This window comes from Phocoena sinus, chromosome 16 (genome assembly GCF_008692025.1).
Source record: "Phocoena sinus isolate mPhoSin1 chromosome 16, mPhoSin1.pri, whole genome shotgun sequence".
NCBI lineage: Eukaryota > Metazoa > Chordata > Mammalia > Artiodactyla > Phocoenidae > Phocoena > Phocoena sinus.
Genome location: NC_045778.1, coordinates 60,428,412 through 60,450,509, shown reverse-complemented (window position 1 = coordinate 60,450,509; position 22,098 = coordinate 60,428,412). Strand labels below are relative to the sequence as shown.

General features: G+C 46.7%; 1 protein-coding gene across 3 annotated transcripts in view; it reads right to left on the bottom strand.

The window, feature by feature from the left end:
* Nucleotides 1-13,178: 13,178 nt before the first annotated feature.
* LOC116741718 (glutathione S-transferase omega-2-like) overlaps nt 13,179-22,098 on the bottom strand; it is a 22,310-nt gene continuing 13,390 nt past the window's right edge. For 2 of the 3 annotated variants that reach the window (XM_032608668.1, XM_032608669.1), the window contains exons 6-7: nt 14,936-15,042; nt 13,212-13,501 (exon numbers count right to left, since the gene is read on the bottom strand). In XM_032608668.1, coding sequence (XP_032464559.1) covers nt 13,342-13,501; nt 14,936-15,042 — 267 coding nt within the window. In that variant the 3' untranslated portion in view covers nt 13,212-13,341. Of the gene's footprint in view, nt 13,502-14,935; nt 15,043-22,098 lie in introns of all 3 variants that reach the window. The other variant, XM_032608670.1, reaches the window with a different exon arrangement.

Below are 22,098 nucleotides of genomic sequence, written 5' to 3'. Positions count from 1 at the left end.
GAAACTGGTCACAGTGTTTGTTTTTAACTTCAGGAAATCTGTGAGCTTCCCAGGGCAGAGCTGAGGAGGGGGTGGATTTCCTATTGACACACGGAAGCTTTCACTCCCTTTTTATTCTTATGCTTTCAGGAAATTTAAAAAATAGCAAAACAGAATATTTCTGGCCCATCTTTGAGGCAGCCTGCAGAGTTCCAGAAAGGGCCTTTGAAAGCAGGCTATATAGGGTGGATTCCAACACAAAACCTTATTTTACAGAGCTGATGTGTGCAAAGAATGTGGGCCCTGGGAGTAACGTGAAGCTTTTGGCTTGAAGAAAAGAGAATGTCTTTTAAACAGAAGAGTTCTAGACCTTTAGGTCACTTAGGCCTCTCCAGTAAGGACAACTTTCTCCGAGGGATCTCTTTCCTTCCCGAGGATGCTTGACGGGACCCAGCATCTGCTCACTTGCTGTACCAAATGCCCCAGGACTTTTGCTGCACCTCTTGACAAGTGAAGTGAGCAGGCCTGGCCTGAAGCCACAAGGTCGGTTAGGTTGAACGAGGGCCCCTCCTCCTCAAAAGCCCCAGCCCCTCTCTCTGCCTTGTCAAAGCACAGCCTGGCAGTCCAGTGGTTAGTACTCTGCACTACCACTGCAGGGGGGCACGGGTTCAATCCCTCGTTCAGGAACTGAGATCCTGCAGGCCGTGATACATGACCAAAAAAAAAAAAAGCACAGCCTGGGTTGAGAACGTGGTTTGTAATCAAACCAGCCAGCACTGGTTTGTTTGTAATCACGGGTGTCATCAGAATCCCATGGAGAGCTAGGTGAAATGCCCAGACCCCACCTTGAACCTACACGGCAACCAGGTAAGGCTCTCTTTCTAAAGCGCCCTCAAGTGACTGATGACACCCCTGGCTGAGGATGGCTCTTCACTTCCTTTCCAAATGGAAAGTGAAAGAAAACCCAAGTGGACTGCTTTACCTACAAAACTGTTGGGAGAAAGGCCTGGTAGAAGCCGACGAGGCTGCTTGGGATCTGTGGTCCAGGCGGCATCTGCCACACCACAGACATCCGTGAGTACACCCACACTTACACTAGTGGTAGGAGAAGCAGAGAGGGGATGGGGGAGGCAAAGCTGGTGAGCACTCCTTTCTAGCAGGTCACGCATGGGTGTCACCGGGGCACAGGTTCCTGGGCCACACTGCAGACTTCAGTGGAATCTCTAGGAGTCAGGTACAGGAATCTGCTTTCTGCCGAGTTTCCCAGGCGATGCTGGAAGCCCAAGAACCCCTGATACTGGAGGATTAGGGAAGGCCTCACGGTAGGGCTCTGCCAGATACTGTTTCTAAAAGATGGGCAGGACTGACCAGGCAAAGCATTTCAGCCAGAACCATGGAGTGAGGGCAGGAAAGCACCGTAGACGTAGGCAACATTTAAGTAGCACGTACTGTGTACCAAGCACCCTTCCAGAGCGGGGTTGGTGGCAGCTGTAGCAGCAGGGAGTGACTGTCCTGGAAGTTCTAACTTAAGTCTCTCGGCAGACTGGGATTCAGAACATCCTCATGCCCTTTCTGGTCTCCGCCTCATGGGATAGAGCAGGAAAGTTGTTTGGTTTGACCACAAGCAGAGAGCCAAGAGCCATGCAGTAACGGAAGTGTGGGCCTTCGGCTCACCTCACCACGGCCCCCCACTTTGCCCTCCCCGGACTTGCCCCCTCCCTCTACCCTGGAGGGACATCTTTCAAGGTTAACATTTTTCCTTGCCATCCAAAGATAGCTTGTTTTTCTAACTTGTGTGTCTGTTCTTTTTAAAAACAAAACCAATACAGTCATGATAAAAAAATTCAACCACAGAAAAATTAAGTAACAGATAAAAGCTCCCACTCCTGAATTCTCAGCCCATTCCCCCGCTAATCAGTAGGAAGTATCTTGTTTATCCTTCCAAAATGTTTCTATATATGTACGTATCACGTGCGTGACTGCATCCCTTTAGTTCTTTTACATAAATTGCACCATACCATCTAACTCTTCTTGGACATCTTTTTGGAACATTTGGCTCTACCTTATTGTTTAAAATAGCTGCTTGCTATCTCCCTGTGTGATAGATGTACCTTAATTTACCCACCCTCCCCTGAGGGACACTTAAGGTGTCTCCACTTTTTTGGCTGTTTAAACAACACTGCAGTGAACATCTCTGTGTGTAAAACCTGCTTTGAAGTGATCCTCTCCTGGTAATCGCTATATTCTGTACTCACCAACTTGCTGTATATGGATTCACCACTAAGCATCTTAACATAAAAATAAGAGTAATCCCTTTATTCTGGGATTTATTCAATCATCATGACTCTGGAGTGAGGAAAAGCCATTTTTAACCAAGTACTGAACAACACAGCTTGTGTTCTACCCTGGGTCAGATGCTATGTGGGGAACAGAAATATAAGACAAGGGGAGGGCTCTGTCCCCAGTGAACGGGATCTGTTAGGAAGACAAGACCAATGGCCACAAAATAAGCCAGAGAACAATGAAGACTGGTAAGTAATTGAAAGGGAAACGATGCGGCTCTGAGGCCTGCATGGTGACAGGGGTGTGTGAGCTGCCGGATCAGCTTTGGGATTGAGCTGTAAGTTTCTGCGTCATGCATACACCCTTCATACCGTCATTCATCCAATCACATATTCATGTATTTGCCCCTTCACAAAATACTTGGTGAGTGGCTATCACTTTCTATATGTCAGGCACTGTGCCAGCTCCTAGGAAAACAAAGTTCAAGTGAGACACTTTGTCCTTATACACAGGAAAATGTGAAGAGCCTCCCCAAAGAAAAATCAACACGATTGTCGTTCTGTCACCAAATTCATCTGAGCCCAGGGCTGGCTTATTTCCTCCTGCACGATGTAGAACCCTGCTTTAGAGGTGAGAGTGGCATTTTCTATCCCTTTGGTGTTCCTCTACAGCCCCAGAAAGAAAACAAAATAAAACTGTCAACAACAAACTGTCTCCCAGCAAAATGGAACCACATAAACCTCAGAGGTGTTCAAAGGTATTACTTCTTTTTTTGAGGGGAAAAGTTTAGGTCATAAAAGTGCAAGATGAGAGGCCTCCAGACTCCTCCGGGATAAGTGGTCCACACGTCTTCCTCTAGGCTTCCACGGGCTAGCCAGGAGATGTCCCAGCAGAAGCGGCAATCTCAGGAGACTCCAAGTGCTCTCAGATGCCCGCTCCCCAAGGCCCAACTCCTTCCCTGGTTTCCTGCTCTCTCTGCTCCTTGCCCTCCCTGCGCTGGAGGCTGTGGTTCTGGTTCCCAAAGGCCCCGGGATCAGAGCCAGGCTGGCTCTCGGAGGGCCCACCAGAGGGCTCACCGGAAGCCCCACTGCCTCAGGGGTGGCACAACCTACCACATCAAAGAGGAGGAGTGTTAAGGTGACTGGCCCAGAGGAGGGGGCACGAAGACAGCTGCTCCTGCCCCAGCCCGTTCCCTGGGAAGCTCAGGCCCCTCCCTCTCATTTGGGCTGGGAAACACCTCCTGTTGCCCCTCTACTTAGAAGGCGGGGACTCTGCTGAGCTGCACTTCCGTGACTGTCTTCCGCCCACCCCTTCAGCTCAGCACCAGCACAGCTGCTTTGGAGCTGCGGCTGCTGGCTGCTGTGAACACTTGAGGTTTCTGCTCAGACGCGCTGAGACCTAGGCAGGTGGAGGCTGCCCCTCCTTCTTTCCTCCTAAGAGAGCTGAGACTGACATCTGAGTTCTCAGCATCCTCACATCCGTTGACCTGTGTCACCCCCTGATCCTACCACTGAAGGCTTCAATGTAATAAACATATGTTGAAAACCTTAAAAAAAAAAAGTGTGAGATGAGATTTTCAGGACAGGGGCGGGGTAGGGAGTTGGGAAGAATTCAGTCCTTTCTATTTCTTTAAAACCCACCGATCAGTAAGGTTTCTCTTAGGGTAACTTTGTTTAAAATAGAAATAGAAAGCAAAGACCCACTTCCTGCCACATCTCGCAAGGCACCCTTGGGCCTGTCTTCCCAACTGGCCAGAGATGACTCACACAGCCACCCCCGGCCTCATTGCTCACCTATTCCTGCAGAGAACTGAGCTGTGTTAGACCAAAGTCTCCTGGGACAGTGGTCGGGCCTCCAAAGGCGGATATTGGCCTTGGGTCTCTCCCAAAAGGCATGGCTAGTGCTGAGTCAGCCCCCCAGGAGTTGAACTTCAGGTCAGCCCCGAGATCTCCCGGCCAGAGATGAGGAATCAGCCCATACATACTCCACGATTGCTGATACCCCAGGAATCAGGGCCAACGGATGCAGCAGCAGAAACCTTAAGTGGAGCCAGATTCAGGGCCAGGGAGGTTGGTGGCGTTCGGCCCTCTTGATAGCCACAGCTTCCACCAGAACGATTCCTAAGAAGCTCCCTCCACACATTTGTTTCCTCCTTGCAGCATTTTGTAATCAGCCAGGAATAGAAGCGACTGAAGCCCCACCCATCCAGGACAAGACAAGACCTCAAGCAGCAAGATTGCTCAGCCTGAGTGTCCAATGACCCAGAGAGAGACAAGGAAGGGAGGTCCCCCTGCCCCATCTCCATGTGCCCACTCAAACTGGAAGCCCAGTGTGACATTCTGCCCATGAGGGACGCAGACTTCTCCCACAATGAGACTGAGATTCCAGACAGTGCAGATGGCACAGGGGCTAAGAACTTGGACTCTGTTCAAATCCCAGCTGTGCCACCGTCCTGCTTAGCAAGTCACATAATTTCTGTGAGTCATGGCTTTGCCTCGTTTCTTCTCCTGTAAAATGGGAATAATGCTGCCCACCTCATATAGCCATTGAGAAGACTGAGTGTAAAGGGCACCTGTGAAGCACTCAGCTTAGGGCTTGATGAATAATAAACAACAAAAATAGCAGTTGTTGGAACTTCCTTGGTGGCGCAGTGGTTAAGAATCTGCCTGCCAGTGCAGCGGACATGGGTTCGAGCCCTGGTCCGGGAAGATCCCACATGCCGCGGAGCAACTAAGCCCATGCACCACAACTACTGAGCCTGCGTCCTAGAGCCTGCGAGCCACAACTACTGAGTCTGCATGCCACAACTACTGAAGCCTGCGCGCCTAGAAGCCTGTGCTCCGCAACAAAAGAAGTCACCACAACGAGAAGCCGGCACACCACAAGGAAGAGTAGCCCCTGCTCGCCTCAACTAGAGAAAGCCCGCGCAGCAATGAAGACCCAACACAGCCAATAATTAATTAATTAATTTTTTAAAAAAGGTAGCGATTATTACCCTTGCTCTTTTTAAAAAAATTTTCTCCCATGTTTTAACATTTATTTATTTACCTATTATTTTAATTTATTTTATTTTGGCTGCACCGGGTCTTCGTTGTGGCATGCGGACTTCTTAGTTGTGGCACATGGGACCTAGTTCCCCAATCAGGGATCGAACCTTGGCCCTCTGCATTGGGAGTGTGGAGTCTTACCCACTGGACCACCAGGGCAGTCTCTACCCTTGCTCTTAGGAGGGCCCCTTACAGCCAAACTCCTACTTCGTGGTTCTCCCACTGATAGTGAGGCTGTCCCTCTAGTACCTCCTCCGCCACACTCAGTCACACATTAGTCTGTCTTCCCTGGGGGCTCCTTTAGCACACAGTGTGGGACCTGCAGGACCTCCACACCTACCTTAGGGCCAGGCAAATGCTCAGGAAATGTCTGTGCACCTAACCAAAGGGGGTCTGCAGCACTGGCCCCAGTTTGAGGGAATAGGAAGGAGTATCTTTCCTTGGCCCCTCTGCCCCCTCTGCTTTCCTGGTCCTTTTGCAGAACAGCTAGTGCTTAGATCAGCAGTTACCATAGCAACAATAGAGCCAGAGAGAGGGTACCAGGCAGGGCATCCCTGCTTCTCAGGAGACCAGGTGCCTCTTCTGGACAGCAAATAGGGGAAACTACTGTGACGGCTGCCTCATAACAATGAGCTCCCTGGAAGGGGTCCAGGTTTCTATGTCATCCATATACCCCTTATTTCATCCAATCACGTATTTGCCCCTTCACAAAACACTGAGTGGCTGTCGCTGCTATACGACAGGCACTGTGCCAGCTGCTAGGAAAACAAAGTTCAAGTGAGACACTGTTCCTGCCTCGAGAGAGCTCCCAGTCTAGAGAGGGAAGCAGAAGGGGAAGGCCGGGGAGGGCAGGAGGCAGAGGGGTATGTGTGAGGGTGGAGCAGAGGAGTGCAGAGGTTAAGAGCAGGGCCTCTGGAGTCGACTGCCTGCATTCAAACCCCGGCTCTGCCTATTACTCGCCATGTGACATCTGGGCACTTTACTGCATCTCTAAGCCTTAGTTTACCCATCTGTAAAATGGGGGTAATTAGCACTTACCTCAAAGGCTGTGAGGTATCACTAGTATATGTAAAGTATTGCCTGACATATGGCAAGCACTCAGTAAACAGAAGGCTTTCTATTGTTCTGACTCTACCCCTGGTTCCCTCCTCCACACAGCCAAAGCCAGTTTCAGATTAGAGCTTCCTCCAGTGCTTCCTCAGCAGAGCCCCAGCTGACTCTTACCCCAGCTTCCAGGCTTAGCAGCCCCCACTGCCCCTGCACCTGGGAAGTCTGTGTGTACCCCACCCCCTGCTGCCAGCAGATTATCAGAACAGTGTCCCAGATAAAGTCCCCAAAGGGAGTCTTTCTGTTTAGCACATGAATGGCCAAGTACCGCTTATTTCAGGATGGAATTTTTAAAATACCTCCTGCTCTGATCATTTATAGGTTTCCTCAGTATTCATCCTGGTACTTTCCTCCTTTGGCAGAAATGCCCAGAAACACACACACACACACACACACACATACACACACACCTTTGAGAGATTTTCTAAACCTCTGAGTATAATCCAAATATTCCACAGCTTTGGAAGTGTACACCCAGATTTAGCAAAGGCCACCCTTGCTAACAGACATCCTTGCTCCCCAGGCCCCCAGTCTTGTGCTACCAGGAGAGGGGTGCCACGCTCAGACTCCCCTGCGTGGGCAGCACAGAGCCTGCCTCAGTTGCTTTTTCCTCCTTGGCCGACGGGCCCGTGAATGGCTCTCTCCTGCTTGCTCTCCGCCAGGGAGCTGACCGTTGCTGTTCAACCACACCCTCTGAGGAAGGCTGTCTGCTACTAAGTGGGCTGGGGACTCTTGCTGTCTGCGAGGGGATTCTTGGTTGTGGTGGATCTTTGGGAGGAAATGACAGGGCAACGTATCCTACAGTTCTTGTTGGGAGCATGTGTGTAATCATCCTTTCCATGAGCAGCACGGTTCCAGGTGGGTTTGTGTTCCATGCAGCATCCAAGCTGCCCGGTATCTGGGCAGGCCTGCAGGCATTTCAGATCCCTAACACTTTAACCCTCGTAAGATGATAACATTCTCCGAGAGGGCAGAGAAGCTGAATTCTTTTTTTTTTTTTTTTTGCAGTACGCGCGGGCCTCTCACTGTTGTGGCCTCTCCTGTTGCGGAGCACAGGCTCCGGATGCGCAGGCTCAGCGGCCATGGCTCACGGGCCCAGCCGCTCCGGGGCATGTGGGATCTTCCCGGACCGGGGCACGAACCCGTGTCCCCTGCATCGGCAGGTGGACTCTCAACCACTGCGCCACCAGGGAAGCCCCGTGAGAAGCTGAATTCTGAGTACTCCTCCATAACACAGGAGAGGGTATTTATTTTACCATCATCAGCAACATGGCAAGATTCCAAGATTCACAATATTAAACTAGGCTTGGGATGCACGGAATGGGGGTGGGGGAAGGAATAGTAGTCCCAGCTTCAAAGGGTTCACAGGTCATTTGAGTCTAAACCTGCACACATGAAGCAACCAGAAAACAACTCCAAACCATGCATCAAGCTGTGTGCAACGCAGGACATCTTGTTCCACAAAGCGTTGGGAGAATGAATGCAGAGTTCATGTCTAATCATCCTCAGAAGCCTTGCCATGATTATAGTGCTGTTGGCCACTCACTGAGCATTTCCCTGGAAGGTGCTAAGTCCTTATATGGATGACCCCATTACTTTTCAACGACCCTATGAAACAGGTCCTTAGTCGTTCCATGTTACAGATAAGAAACTAAGGCTCAGAGTGGTTAAGCATCTTGCCCATGGAATTTAATGAGCGGCAGAGCTAGAATCTGAACCTGGTACACCTGGCCACACAGCCCTCTGCTTGTCCTCTATGGTACACCACCTCTTTGCCCAAAGAAAAATTCTTATCTGAATTTTGCAAGAGAAAAAGCCGGTTGAAGATAAACACGAGGAGGCTGCTCTGATGAAGATTCGGGAGTGGAGGAAACAGCACTTGCAAAGGCTCAAGAGCCTGGCACAAGCCACATGTGAGTAAAATGTTCGCAAAGACCAAATGCCCAGGCTTCCAGGGACTCACAGGGGTGGATGAATGGGAAATGGGGCTCCTGGTGGACCCAGTGCTCAGTGTGTGTGTAAGGCGGGGAAGGGGCTGGAGGCTAATCAGTGAGAAGCTCCTCGGGCTGGATATCTAATTGTCTGTGTAGACTTTTGGTAATAAATGGAACCAGGCTGACATAAACCACAGGGGAGCCTAAGGCAGAGCAGCAATGTTTCCCCTCCATCAGGATGATCATTGACTTTGACAAAGGAAATGTGGACCAGGTGGGATGTGAGGTAAGAAGTTACGGGAGAGACACCGCACCACAGCCCTCACCACCAAAGCTCCGAGGAGCAATGTGGAGGTACCCAAGGGCAGTTCCTGCAGCAGTGAAGATGCTCCACCTTGGACCTGACCATTTGTTGATAGGTTTAATCCACTCTAACACAGCCACTCTGCTGTCTGAGATCAGAGAAGTTTACAGCTAGAAGGGAACTCAAGTACCATTTACTCAGTATCCCCAGCACCCATCACGACCACTGCCAGCTGTCCTGGCCATCCCAACCCACCCACACTGTGCCAGGATGTAACTGGGCTCAGCCCAGATGCGCTCCAGTCCAGAACCACCAAGGAAAGGAGTCCACACGACCGCCTCTAGTCATCAGTTCTGATGTTATCATCATCTATGACGAGGAGGCTCTTTCAATGCTGTGGTTTAAACCGTCTTTCTCTTTTTCTCATAGAGGACAGATTTCACCTTAAATCCATAGTTGAACATGCTTTTATAAGATATTCTCCAGGGGCTTCCCTGGTGGCGCAGTGGTTGAGAATCCGCCTGCCAATGCCGGGGACATGGGTTCGAGCCCTGGTCCGGGAAGATCCCACATGCCACGGAGCAACTAAGTCTATGTGCCACAACTACTGAGCCCATGTGCCGCAACTACCGAAATGTGCCCTAAAGTCCATGCTCTGCAACAAGAGAAGCCACCGCAATGAGAAGCCCGTGCACCGCAACAAAGAGTAGCCCCCGCTTGCCGCAACTAGAGAAAGCCTGCGTGCAGCAACGAAGACCCAACTCAGCCAAAAATAAATAAATAAATAAATTTTAAAAAAAAAGACTTGGCCATCCAGGACCTTTAAAAAAAAAAAAAAAAAAAAAGATATTCTCCAATTGTTGAAAGTGGTTATCTCCGAGATATGGGATGATGGAAGACCTCCTGTTTCCCTTTCACTGATTTTTTTTTAACCCTGATGTAATTTTTTTAAACACCCACCCATAAAAGAAGTAGTTGTTTTGAAAGCTCCTCATGGAGCCTTACTTAATTGCCTCTTTTCTCCAGGTTAAATGCTTCTAGTTTCATCCAGAGGTTGACAATTCAAATTCCTCTGTGGCTGACAGGTGACATAAAGGAAAGATAAGGAAGGAGTGTAAGGCAGTGCAGGTGACCCTTGCCAACAGCACAGAGCACGCCTGGCTGAAAGGCTTTCAAATGCCAAATTGGGCTGTGGGCCACCAGCCTGCAAACTTTCCATGAACACTCTTCTCCATCCTTTATTTCCTGGTTCTCCAAGCTTTCTGAATTAGCATGTGGAGCCCCAGAAGAGAACATCTTTGGTTCTGGCCATCCAGAAACAGGCCTTTATTTGTTGAGTCAACAGCAGTCTCAGTCCCATGCCAAACACTGGCCAGCACACAGGATTTACATCTGCAAAGATGATCAATCCCTGAGTCCCAGGAGAGGCCACAGAAGCCAAGCAAGGATCCTAGGGAAATGTGACTTGCAGACCTCATTCTGTGTTGGCTCGGGTGCCATGGCAGCAGAGCGCCCCATCCTGAGTAGATGGTACAGAGACTGCCCCACCAAGTGGCGCCTGTTCTGGCAGACCCGCTACTTCCCCAAGCAGGCTTGCTCTGTCCAACCGGCACGGAGTCACACTGGTAAGTATTTACATGAGTCAAAATCCACCCAGAGGCAGCAGATGGCCAGGCCAGGCCAGGCTGAGACATGAGGAGAGAGGGGCTGGTTTGGGCTGAGTCAGAGGCAGGAGCAGCAGACAGCTCATCCACGGGCACTGACAAGTCCAAACATCACTCCTGCCGCTGCCTGGTCTCAGCATGGCTGGAGGCTGGGAAAAGATCCCGCGTGAACAGAGCAAATGATCACGGGCTGATCCTGAGACCCTGAGAGAAAATGGCATTGTACGGAGCTGTCCCACTCCTAAGGCACCTGCTGGCACACCTGGCCATCCTTTGGGGCTCCTTATCGTCTTCAGTGGTGGGCATTGTTGGACGGAACCAGCCGAGGTGCCATATCCAGCCAAGAGAAGCATTCCCGTAAACTGGTGCAGCCACTATGGAGAACAAACGGAGGTTCCTTCAAAAACTAAATATAGGGGCTTCCCTGGTGGCACAGTGGTTGAGAATCCGCCTGCCAATGCAGGGACACGGTTCGATCCCTGGTCCAGGAAGATCCCACATGCCACGGAGCAACTAAGCCCATGCACCAGAACTATTGAGCCTGTGCTCTAGAGCCCATGAGTCACAACTACTGAGCCCATGTGCCACAAGTACTGAAGCCTGCACGCCTAGAGCCCGTGCTCCGCAACAAGAGAAGTCATGACAATGAGAAGCCCGTGCACTGCAATGAAGAGTAGCCCCCACTCGCCACAAATAGAGGAAGCCCGCACGCAGCAACGAAGACCCAACACAGCCAAAAATAAATAAATTAAATAAATTAAAAAAAAATAGAGTCACCATATGATCCAGCAATCCCACTCCTGAGCATTTATCTTGGAAAAACAAAAACTCTAATTTGAAAAGATACTTGCACCCCAATGTTCAGAGCAGCACTATTTATAATAGCGAAGACATGGAAGCAACCTAAGTGTCCATCAACAGAGAAATGGATAAAGAAGATACACACACACACACACACACACACACACAGATGAATATTACTCAGCCATAAAAAAGAATGAAATATTGCCATTTGCAGCAACATGGATGGACCTACAGATTATCATACTAAGTGAAGTCAGACAAAGATAAATATCATATGATACCACTTATATGTAGAATCTAAAAATATGGTACAAATGAACTTAATTACAAAACAGAAACAGACTCACAGACATAGAAAACAAACTTATGGTTACCAAAGGGGAAAGTGGGGAGGAGGGATAAATTAGGAGTTTGGGATTAACAGACACTACTCTATATAAAAGAGATAAACAACAAGGACCTACCATACAGCACAGGGAACTGTATTCAATATCTTATAATAACTTATAAAGGAAAAGAATCTGAAAAAGGATATATATGTATATTTATAAAACAGAATCACTTTGCTCTACACTTGAAACTAACACAATACTGTACATCAACTACGCTTCAAGAAAAAAGAAAAGCTCCTGAAACTAATAAACAACTATAGCAAGGTTGCAGGATACAAGGTTAATGTACAAAGCCAATTGTTTTCCTACATATTATCAAGGAATAATTGGATTTTGATCTTAAAAGCAAAACATCATTTATTTTGGCACAAATCAAGGCAGGGGGCGCGGAAAATTAAAAAAAACAAAAACAAAAAAACCCCACAAACAGACTCACAGACGTAGAAAACAAACTTATGGTTACCAAAGGGGAAAGGAGGAGTTTGGGATTAACAGATACACACTACTCTATATAAAACTGATAAACAACAAGAAGCTACTGTATAGAACAGAGAAGTCTATTTAATATCTTGTAATAAACTATAATGGAAAAGTATCTGAAAAAGAATATATACATGTAGACCTGAATCACTTTGCTGTACACCTGAAATGAACACAACACTGTAAACCAACTATACTTCAATTAAAAATAATTTTTTTAAAAAGAGAAGCATTCCCACTGCAAGACAAGCAGCTCCAAAAGCTCTACGTTTAAAATCTCAACCAAGATGAGTGGAGAGATCAGGGCCTCCTGTGTCTTTGTCATCTTTGTCATCTTTATCACCCACACAGCCCAGGCTTGGTACACAACAGGCAACCAGAGGCATGTGTTGGGATGAATTGAAAGCGTCTGTGACGTAAATCCAACAGAATGACCTTTACCTCTGACTGGGTTTGGGATGTGTGTCTTTTTTTTTTTTTTTTTTTTTTTATTTATTTATTTTTTTTTTTGCGGTATGCGGGCCTCTCACTGTTGTGGCCTCTCCCGTTGTGGAGCACAGGCTCCGGACGTGCAGGCTCAGCAGCCATGGCTCACGGGCCCAGCCGCTCCGCGGCATGTGGGATCTTCCCGGACCGGGGCACGAACCCGTGTCCCCTGCATCGGCAGGCGGACTCTCAACCACTGCGCCACCAGGGAAGCCCTGTGTGTCTTTTTTTAAGGCAGGATGTTGGCTATAGAACATTTTGTGAGCCATCCTGAGCCCTGACAGCACCGGTGATATTCTGACGTCAGTAGTCCAGGGTGATAATGGGTGTTTAATTTCCTGCTTTGGAATTCTTTTAGTCACAGGACCCTCGGTGCCTCCCGGGCCCACAGCCAAAGTTTGAGGGAGAATGAAACTCATGCACACCCACAGGGACTGCAGCTTTCATTTGCCAAATGGAGAGTATTTGGACTGCAAGCATTTTCTTCCCTCTCGACTCTCTCACCAGGAAGTTGTGGAGGGTGCCATCTGTAGTGACAAGCACCAGTGATGGGGCGGCCTTGAACCTCAACATCAACACCAACAACCTGGAGGTCAAACTGGGTCGATAACCATGGAACTGGGAGGCACACAGGCTCTCAAAATGTCCCTGGACAATCTAGCACTGAGATTTCTAGAGAATCATTGGACGCTGTGGGCTAGAGGAGCCATACAAATGATTATCAGAAATGATTCTGTCTCCATGTTTATTGGGAACCTCAAAAAAAATGAACAGAGATCGACTGCCCCACCAAAACAAGTGCTGATGCAGAATCACGACATGCCTGGGAATTCTGGGTGGTGAATGGGTGGACTGCAAGGCTCAGCAACCTAGCCCATAGTCAAAGGCATCGGGGTTGTTCTGAAAATAGAGATTCAAGAAGCCGAGGAAGATGTTCTTATCTATGAGAAGAGCACATACTGTGGGGTCCTGCTTCATGGCTGCGATCCAGAGCCGGAGCGCGGGGGTGTGGTTCACACAGCTGCAGGACAGGAGAGAATCGTTAGCACAGCTAAAGGGCAAAAGGGAGCATGGATCACTTTTTAGACTTACAAGCTACAAGAAGTGGGTTTACTGGGGCAATAAAGTTATCTCAGTTACCTTACTATCAACTGAGCATAATCACTTACTGGAGGAAAATCTAATTCTTGGAATGGCTGTGTGTGCTTTAGAATTGCAAAGGTTGTTGCTTTTAACCCTGCGGTTAAAATGCTTGCGGACTGAGTGCTCTGGGGAAATAAGGTATCTGCGCTTCACTGTTTGCCAACAAAAAGACAACCCCCTGAAAGACACATCCTTCTGTCATTCTCAGATTTTACTTTAGGAGGCTTGAAAAAAATAAAGACAAGTAGTTTCCAAAAGCACTTTTTTTGGAAAGCAATGAGTAAAACAATCATTAAACCTTGAAATAATGGAGCTGACTGGGTCCTTTCAAAGACCGATCAGGATGTTTAGGTCTAGGATCTGTAAAGTGACTTGCCCAGGCAATAAACTTGTTAGTGTAAAATCCAGGAGAAAAGGTGAGGGTTCCTAATATGTGGTTCAACACTCTGCTCCCAGAAGAGACAGGTTTTTGTAAAGTTTATGGTGTGACATAGTTTTAAATATCCAAGTTTGTTATATCTGAACTTCCCTAAGTGGGACGCACAGGAGATGCCTCCTGGGAAGACTCAAGTGTGTGCATTATGAAGGAGACGCAGTTCTACCTCGGCAGGACTGGATTCCCAAACACCAGAGTGGCCGGCACCCACCATGCAACCGGCTGGCGTGAGAGCAGAGCCAGCACAAGTTCAACCTCTCCTGTGAGCATCGTGGGAACAAAGCACATGTTCTGCCCAGGGCTCCTATGAAGCGTCCCTGAGTCTACCAGGTCATTTCTTCTACCTTAAACATCCCTACACTTCCATGGCGTATGGCTGGCCATTTTGTTTGTTTGTATAACATCAAGCATATATTACTTTAAAAATCATTTATTTTTTGAAGGGTCTGCGTTTCTGGGGAAAGATTCCTTGGGGAACAAAGGTGTGTGGGATCCGCTGGGTGACACAGCAGGACCAGGTGGAGGGCCACCGAGGAAGCTGCAGACAAGGCGCCAAAACCCTGTGACTGAGACCCTTCCCCTGCTTGTGTTCACCACCGGCCTGTGCTGGGTGGGTGTTGAGGACAGCAGGCTCTGTAGCATGGCAGGAGGCTTTCAGACACAGTCTTATCAGCAGAAATACGGGTAAAGTTTGGGTCCACAGTTAGTGGCATAAGAGCACAGATGCATTTTGAACAAGGAAACACATAGTTTAAAACCCGACTGTGTTTCACATTCATATGTGTCACATGTCCAGAGAAGGACAAATGGCACACAGACCATTTCAAGCACTAGGGCGACCCTAGGAATCCACAACCACACAGTTAAATGTCTTACTCAGCTATTCCATATACATCCAGCCGCTCAAACCAAGGCCAAAAGAGGTAATCAATCATGGATATACAGTCTCCACCGAAGAAGACTGTGTTCTGATAGCCAAGAATCTGAAAGTTTAAACAGAGCAAAAGCAAGTTAATTTACCTATATACTAATGTGTTTATAGACACTAAGTACAAATATCAAATTAATTCCCAAAGAAGGAGAACCAAGACTTTGATTCTCCTTCCATTTTGTTAGGTGAATGCGTCTTCCCTTCTCCTGAGTTTTCTTCCACCTCCTTTAGGGTCATGCTCCTGGCGTGCTCAGTCCTGCCCTCCTTTCAACCCTGGGGCATTCGTGCAGCTCATCTGACTGGAGGATTTTGAAGGACAGCCCAGCCCAGCCACTCCTTCTCAGCCTAGAACAGGTTCCTCCCTGTGCTAAGCTTTCCAGGGATGAGCTCAGCCCCTGGAGAGGGGGCCCTGCCCCTGACCATCACTGCCTGTTCCTGGGAGGGAGGGGCCACATTAGGAACCCCACTTGTTGCAGTTGTGACTCCCATTCTCCAGGGTCCACTTTATCTGTAATAAAGGGGATACCACAGTCTCCACACATCTTCCTCTTCTGCCTTGTTTCTCAATCAACTCAAAACTAAGGCAGGGAAGAGCAGGGCTATCTAATGGGCTCGCTCAAATCCCAACACTCTCTTTCTATCATATTTTCTTTGTTTATTTGAGCTCTTTGAACTTCACATGCATTGGCCACCCAACACTATCAACTTTTTAAATTAAAATAAAATTTCGCATTCCCAAATGGGACAAACCAACCTGGATAGAGGAATCATCAAGAAAACAGATAAACTCTTGACAGAGAGATCGCCAAAGACAGTGGCGGGGGAAAGGTACTTGAGAATTTAAAAAGCAACAGTGCTTGGCAGAGGTTTTGCTGGGCCAGGTCTTCCCACAGAGAAAAGTATGACGCTAGTTACCTAGTTAAATCAAGCAAGAGACTCTCTTTGACCCACGAAAAGCATAATCAACTAAATACTTCCCCATAGGTGTAGATCTAGATTACTGTGTCCTTATTTCTCAGGCTTGATTCTTCGTACTCCAGGACAGCTTGTTGCCTCTATGATGTAGTCTAGGGCTGAAGTTAAGAATGAGTTCTGGGGACTTCCCTGGTAGCACAGTGGTTAAGAATCTGCCTGCCAATGCAGGGGACACGGGTTCAAGCTCTGGTCCAGGAAGACCCCACATGCCGCAGAGCAACTACTGAGCCTGCGCTCTAAAGCCCGCAAGCCACAACTACTGAGCCCACATGCCACAACTACTGAATCCTGCGTGCCTAGAGCCATGCTCCACAACAAGAGAAGCCACCGCAATGAGAAGCCACAACGAAGAGTAGCCCCGGCTCGCTGCAACTAGAGAAAGCCCATGCGCAGCAACGAAGACCCAATGCAGCCAAAAATAAATAAATAAATAAATGTACAAAACAAAAAAAAAAAGAATGAGTTCTGGTACCAGCAGACCTGGTCCTACCTTGGGCTCTACCTCTCATTCAACATGGAACCCAGGGCAACTTACCCACCTCCTCCTCCAAGCCTCATTTTTCTCATCTGTATAATGGTGGTAATGTTTGTGCCCTCCTCAGAGGTTATGGTGAGGAGTGACGGAATCATGCATGAATATACATGAACTCTCGTGATCAGAAAGCACAGAGACCCCCCCAGAGGTTACATCTACAGAAAGCAAATCCTTCCCCAACAGAAAAGATCAATGGGATCCTCCACCTGCCACCCTTCTCAGAGGAGAAAGCAAATCTTGGTGCCCTGAAGTCTATGTCTTCGTTACCTCTCAGTATGGCATAGAGGAGACCCCCTGACTACTGTCCTAAAAGTCTGAAAACATGTTAGGTGGCATCGCTTTGTTCGAAGAAACTCACAAGATGGTACCAAAGCGGAAGAATCTGGCCAATGAAAACTCAAAACAGAGGCTATTTTCAGTCATGTGTAAACAAGTCCTGATTTACAGGGGAAAGGAACAAATTATTCAGTTTTTATGGATTCCAGAAAGCCCCCAACCTTCTTTATGTTCAGAAACAGATAGTAATCACCCAAACTTTGACCACTGGCTTTGAAACGTATACCTCCAGCTTCTTATTGGCCTTTCATGGCACAAATGAGAACTGAATCTAAACTGATGGACTCTGGAACTTCTATATAACTCTTCTGCTTTACATAGCAGAGGTACTCTTGAGAAAGTCCTTGTCAAAACAGACCACATATGGACATTTACTAGAACCCATGATGAGTCCTTTGGTAAAGTGATGAGATATTTTGAAAATGAATAGCTGCTTAGTAATTGACGTTTATTTAGTGTATATTTTTCAAGCTTTTCATTTACTCAGAGTAGGAGTCTGCCTTTGAATATATATGATCTTACAGGTACAATCAATTTTTATATAAACACTCATAAAGCAATTTAAGCCTTATCAAGGTGCTTGGTACAATAAAAAGTCAAGATAAGCATATGGATGAAATGAATGAGGCATCAGTTGTCTTCTGCCAGCCTCTCCCTCGCCCCTGCAGTACATTTACACGTTCCCTCGGACTCTCTTTAATCCAAGTGTGACATCAAGATTCCTTGGAGTTCTTGATACAGCTGTAGATTCTTGAGCCCTGCCTCAGACAGGCATTTCTCCACCAGATTTCATATAGAGCAAGTCTAAAAATCCCAATAGAGAAGCAGTCTTCCTATAAACCAGCACAAAGTACTGGCTCCCCTACAGACACATTGCAGTAACCCAGGAGCACAACCTGGCCAGGCCTCCTTGGAGGTTTACTGCCGTCTTTAGGATCTTCAATAGGAGAGCTCCCTCCTCTGCAAACCTGAGACTTTCTGGACATGTGAAATGACTTGTCCCCTTAGAATCACAGAACTTCAGTACTGGAAGGGCCGCTGGGATTCTTCTAGTGTGACTCCCCTTCCATTTTTCCATTTATTTATACCATGCTCATTATTACACAAAGGATTAGAGTTGCAGTGTACAAAAACGTGTACACTACAATATTAAATATGAAAAATAATACCATGCTAAGATCAGGGAAAGTAAAAGCTAGAACAGAAGGTCAAAATAAGGAAGGAAAACGGTCTCAAGACATCAAGCCAAGGCTCCTGCAGAGTTCTTTAATAAATAAAGCTTTGGATTTGACTTGAGTTTCCTGGCAGTTCAAGTGGAGAGGAAAACATGCTGGTGAGCTGATTCTTGTCTCCTGCGTGGAAGCACAAGAGACTCTCGCTTACAGAGGAGGAAACTCCAACCCAGGGAAGTAAAGAGGGCTCTCTGGTTAGTGCCAGAGCTGAGACAAAAACACCATTCTCCTAAGTCCCAGACTAGCGTCAACCCTGTGTCATTCAACTTCAGATATGTATGTATGATGACTCTAATCACAGAGGCTTCCCCAAGTCTCTTGTGAATTCTTTGCCTGTTCTTAAAATTTATGTAGCAGCAAGAAGCTTAGAATCAGCAAACTCTGAAAGCCTCTTTCCCTCTACATCCAAGGACTGGCTCAGCTCTGAGCGACCCTGTGAGAACTTCCCCCTCAATTTTCCTCTTTCTCAGTCTCTCTGTCAGGGGCTCTGCCAGAGCAGCTAACTAACCAAGAGGTGTGACACAATCATGGCAAAGGAGCTTTTCAAAATTCTCTCCTTCCTGTTTCATTCCATGGATAAGAAGGTCTTCAGGCAACTTGACTCAAAAGAGTTCTTCTGTGTTCTCAGTTTAAACTAAGTCCCTTGTTTACAGCCAATTATCTGCTCTGACAAATTTTCAGATACTCAGAAGTAAAAATAAACCGACCGTCTTAATGTCCAATGTCTTATCGTTCCTAAGTGTTCTGTCATCAGAAACAAAACAGGAAGCTGTGGTTATCTCGACCCACTTAGCAGTGCTTATGTTAATATCCAATGTCATTTAAAAAAACTGTTTTGAGTTATTCCTGTCACCCACCTGCCACATATAATGATATTGGTCATTCTTAATGTTGAATAGCTTTTCTCATGATGGACTCCCTCACTCTCAGAACTATTGTCCTTGGTATCGTCAAGCAAGGCAAGATGGCCTGCTTAGAGAAGACACTTTTCCACCAAGGCCCTAGACATCCCCACAAGGCCATGCATGGCCTGGGGAGGGAACTGAGCCTCTAGCTTCAAGCCCTCAGGCTTCCTTAAAGTGTTCACAAATCTTCAATTCAGGTTAAGAATTGAGATGTTTTAGGGAAAGCCATTTGATGCTCTGGAATAGTAGAAAACTCTAATTTTAAAATTTTCTGTTCTCCACTTCACTGAAAAATGACTACAGATCTTTTTCTTGCTTTTAGATGTGACAAGGGGTTAGGAGTGAACATGCAAATCAAGAGGGAGGGACTGCTTGGTGAGACGTGAGTATCACTACTTCCACCCCAAACTTGAAAAGCCTGGAAGGGCCACTCATCTACTGCGAAGGCCTCTTGGGCTCCCCCAGGTGGACGAAAGGAGGTTCGTGCTAGAGCGCACGTAGAAGGAAGAAGCGCGTGGCGCGGGGCTCTCCCTCGTGGCCATCGTGGTGAGGCTCACTGGCCGTGGCTTCCCCGCCAGGAGGTTCAACAAGGAGGAAAAGGAAATCTGCAAAAATTTTTTTAAGGAGCAAGATTGTAAAGAGAAGCAAAGCCCAGACTTCCTCAAACCAGGCATTCTAAAAAGCTTCAGACTACAATCTTGGACTCTCAAGTGCAGCTTCAATAACTGCACTTTAGACCTTGACTTGGCCACCTGCCCTACACGTGGTCATTTACACGACAGCCGACAAATCCCGGACCTCTAACCAGGACAGCTTGGTGGCTCTCAGTGGGTGCTGCTGTCCTGGTTGGAGGAGGAAGAAAGGTTTTTCTTGATGGAAATAGTTCTTAAGAAGCAGACCCGGGACTTCTCTGGTGACACAGTGGTTAAGAATCTGCCTGCCAACGCAGGGGACACGGGTTCGAGCCCTGGTCCTGGAAGATCCCACATGCCGCGGAGCAACTGAGCCCGTGTACCATAACTACTGAGCCCGCGTGCCGCAACTACTGAAGCCCGCGTGCCTAGAGCCCATGCTCTGCAACAAGAGAAGCCACGGCAGTGAGAAGCCCGCACACTGCAATGAAGAGTAGCCCCCGCTCGCCACAACTAGAGAAAGCCCCCATGCAGCAACAAAGACCCAGTGCAGCCATAAATAAGTAAATAAATAAATAATAAATTAAAAAAATAAAATAGCAATTTATTAAAAAAAAAAAAATGAAGCAGACCCCCCTCCCCCAATAAAATACACAAAGCCACTTGCCGGTACATCAGCAATGCAGGCCCTTATCCAGAAGCAGAAGCAAAGTACTCAACTCCAGGGCAGAAATCTTTTAAGTTCATATAAGACAACGGGGAGATTCTCAAGATTTCAAATTTCAGGTCCCTGCTACACTGACATACTATAGCTGAGGCTGAGCTAACGAAGATGAACTGATTCCCTTTAAAACAAACCAAGGGTATAGAACAAACTTAGAGTATAAATAAAGCCACTTCTCTAGAAAGAAGCCTGAGAAGTAGGGTCTGTGCAGAACACGCCCCTCCTACTGACCACCACTTACAACCTGGAGCTCCCTGTGAAGATTCGGAATGCAACCTGTCAACATTTGGGGGGATCAAAGGACCACCCTGAAAACTCTATCCTGGAATCCTTTTCACGGGCTTAATTCTTTTATCAAAATATATTTGTAAGATAGTAGGGGGGAAAAGCTAGTTGGGTAAGTCTTGACAAGTCAAATATTTTTAAAGTGATGGGTGGTGGATGAAAATATAAATGAATATCAAATCTCTGAAGGAGGAGAGGATTTCCTATGTATAAAAGTATCAGAAGAAATCACAACAGGAAAGACTTATAGAACAATAATGTTATATTTATATATGTACAAAACAAAGACAAAAAGTTAAAACAAAACCAAAAAATGTGCCTTAGAAACAGACCAATATCCTTTATAGATAAGGAACTCTAAAAAAATAAATCAACAAGGAAAATCAGTAAGACCTTGACAAACAGATGGGTAGTAGACCATTTTCATAAATAAAACACGAAGAGATGGAATACTTTGGGGGAAAATCTACCACCTCACTAGCAATCAAAGAAATATACATTAAATCAACGATGAGAAACTACTGTTTCTCAAAACAGGCAAATATCTTTTTAAATGAAATCTCCCAACAGTGAAAAGGGGATGATACAAAGGGCATTTTCCATACACTGAGGGTGGGGGTATACAGCACATGACTTGGAGGAAGCAATTTAGCAACATCCAGCTCCAGCCTCTAAAGTGGTCATACCCTTTGATCTGGTAACTCCATTCCTGGAAGTGCAGCCTAAGGACATATTCTAAAATAGAGAAAAGGATTTTTATGCAAAGAAGCTGCTGTTCCTGGCAGCATCATTCACAACGGTAAGCAACTGAAACAAACTAAATAACTCTAATGAGTGCTGCTGGATAAATAACTATGGCTTATACATATGGCAAATTATGCAGAATGAAAAGTGATTTTTTTTCCATCTTTAATAATTACACATCTAATAGAGAAATGCATTCTCATTATTTAAAAAAAATTCAAACACAGAAAGCAGTATAAAAGGTAAAGACTCTCCCTTCCTATCCCTGCTCTTAACCACTTTTCTTTCCCACCCCAGGGCTAATCCCCTTCCCAGTAGCAGTCACCAGTAGGAGTCTGATGTGTGTCTCTCCAGACATTTTTCCAGGCGTTTATTTACATGTATATATATATATATATATATATATATATATATATATATATATACACATATATAGTTAAGTTTTGTTTTCTTCTACAAAATTGGATCATATCACTTGTATTACTGTGTAATTCACTTAATATTTCTAGGCAATCTTTTCATCTCAGAACACATGGATCTACCTCATTCTTTTTTTTAATAAATTTTAAAAATTCTATTTATTTTATTTTTGGCTGCGTTAGGTCTTTGTTGCTGTGCGCGGGCTTCTCATTGCGGTGGCTTCTGTTGTTGCAGAGCATAGGCTCTAGGCACGCAGGCTTCAGCAGTTGTGGCTTGTGGGCTCTAGAGCACAGGCTCAGTAGTTGTGGCGCACGGGCTTA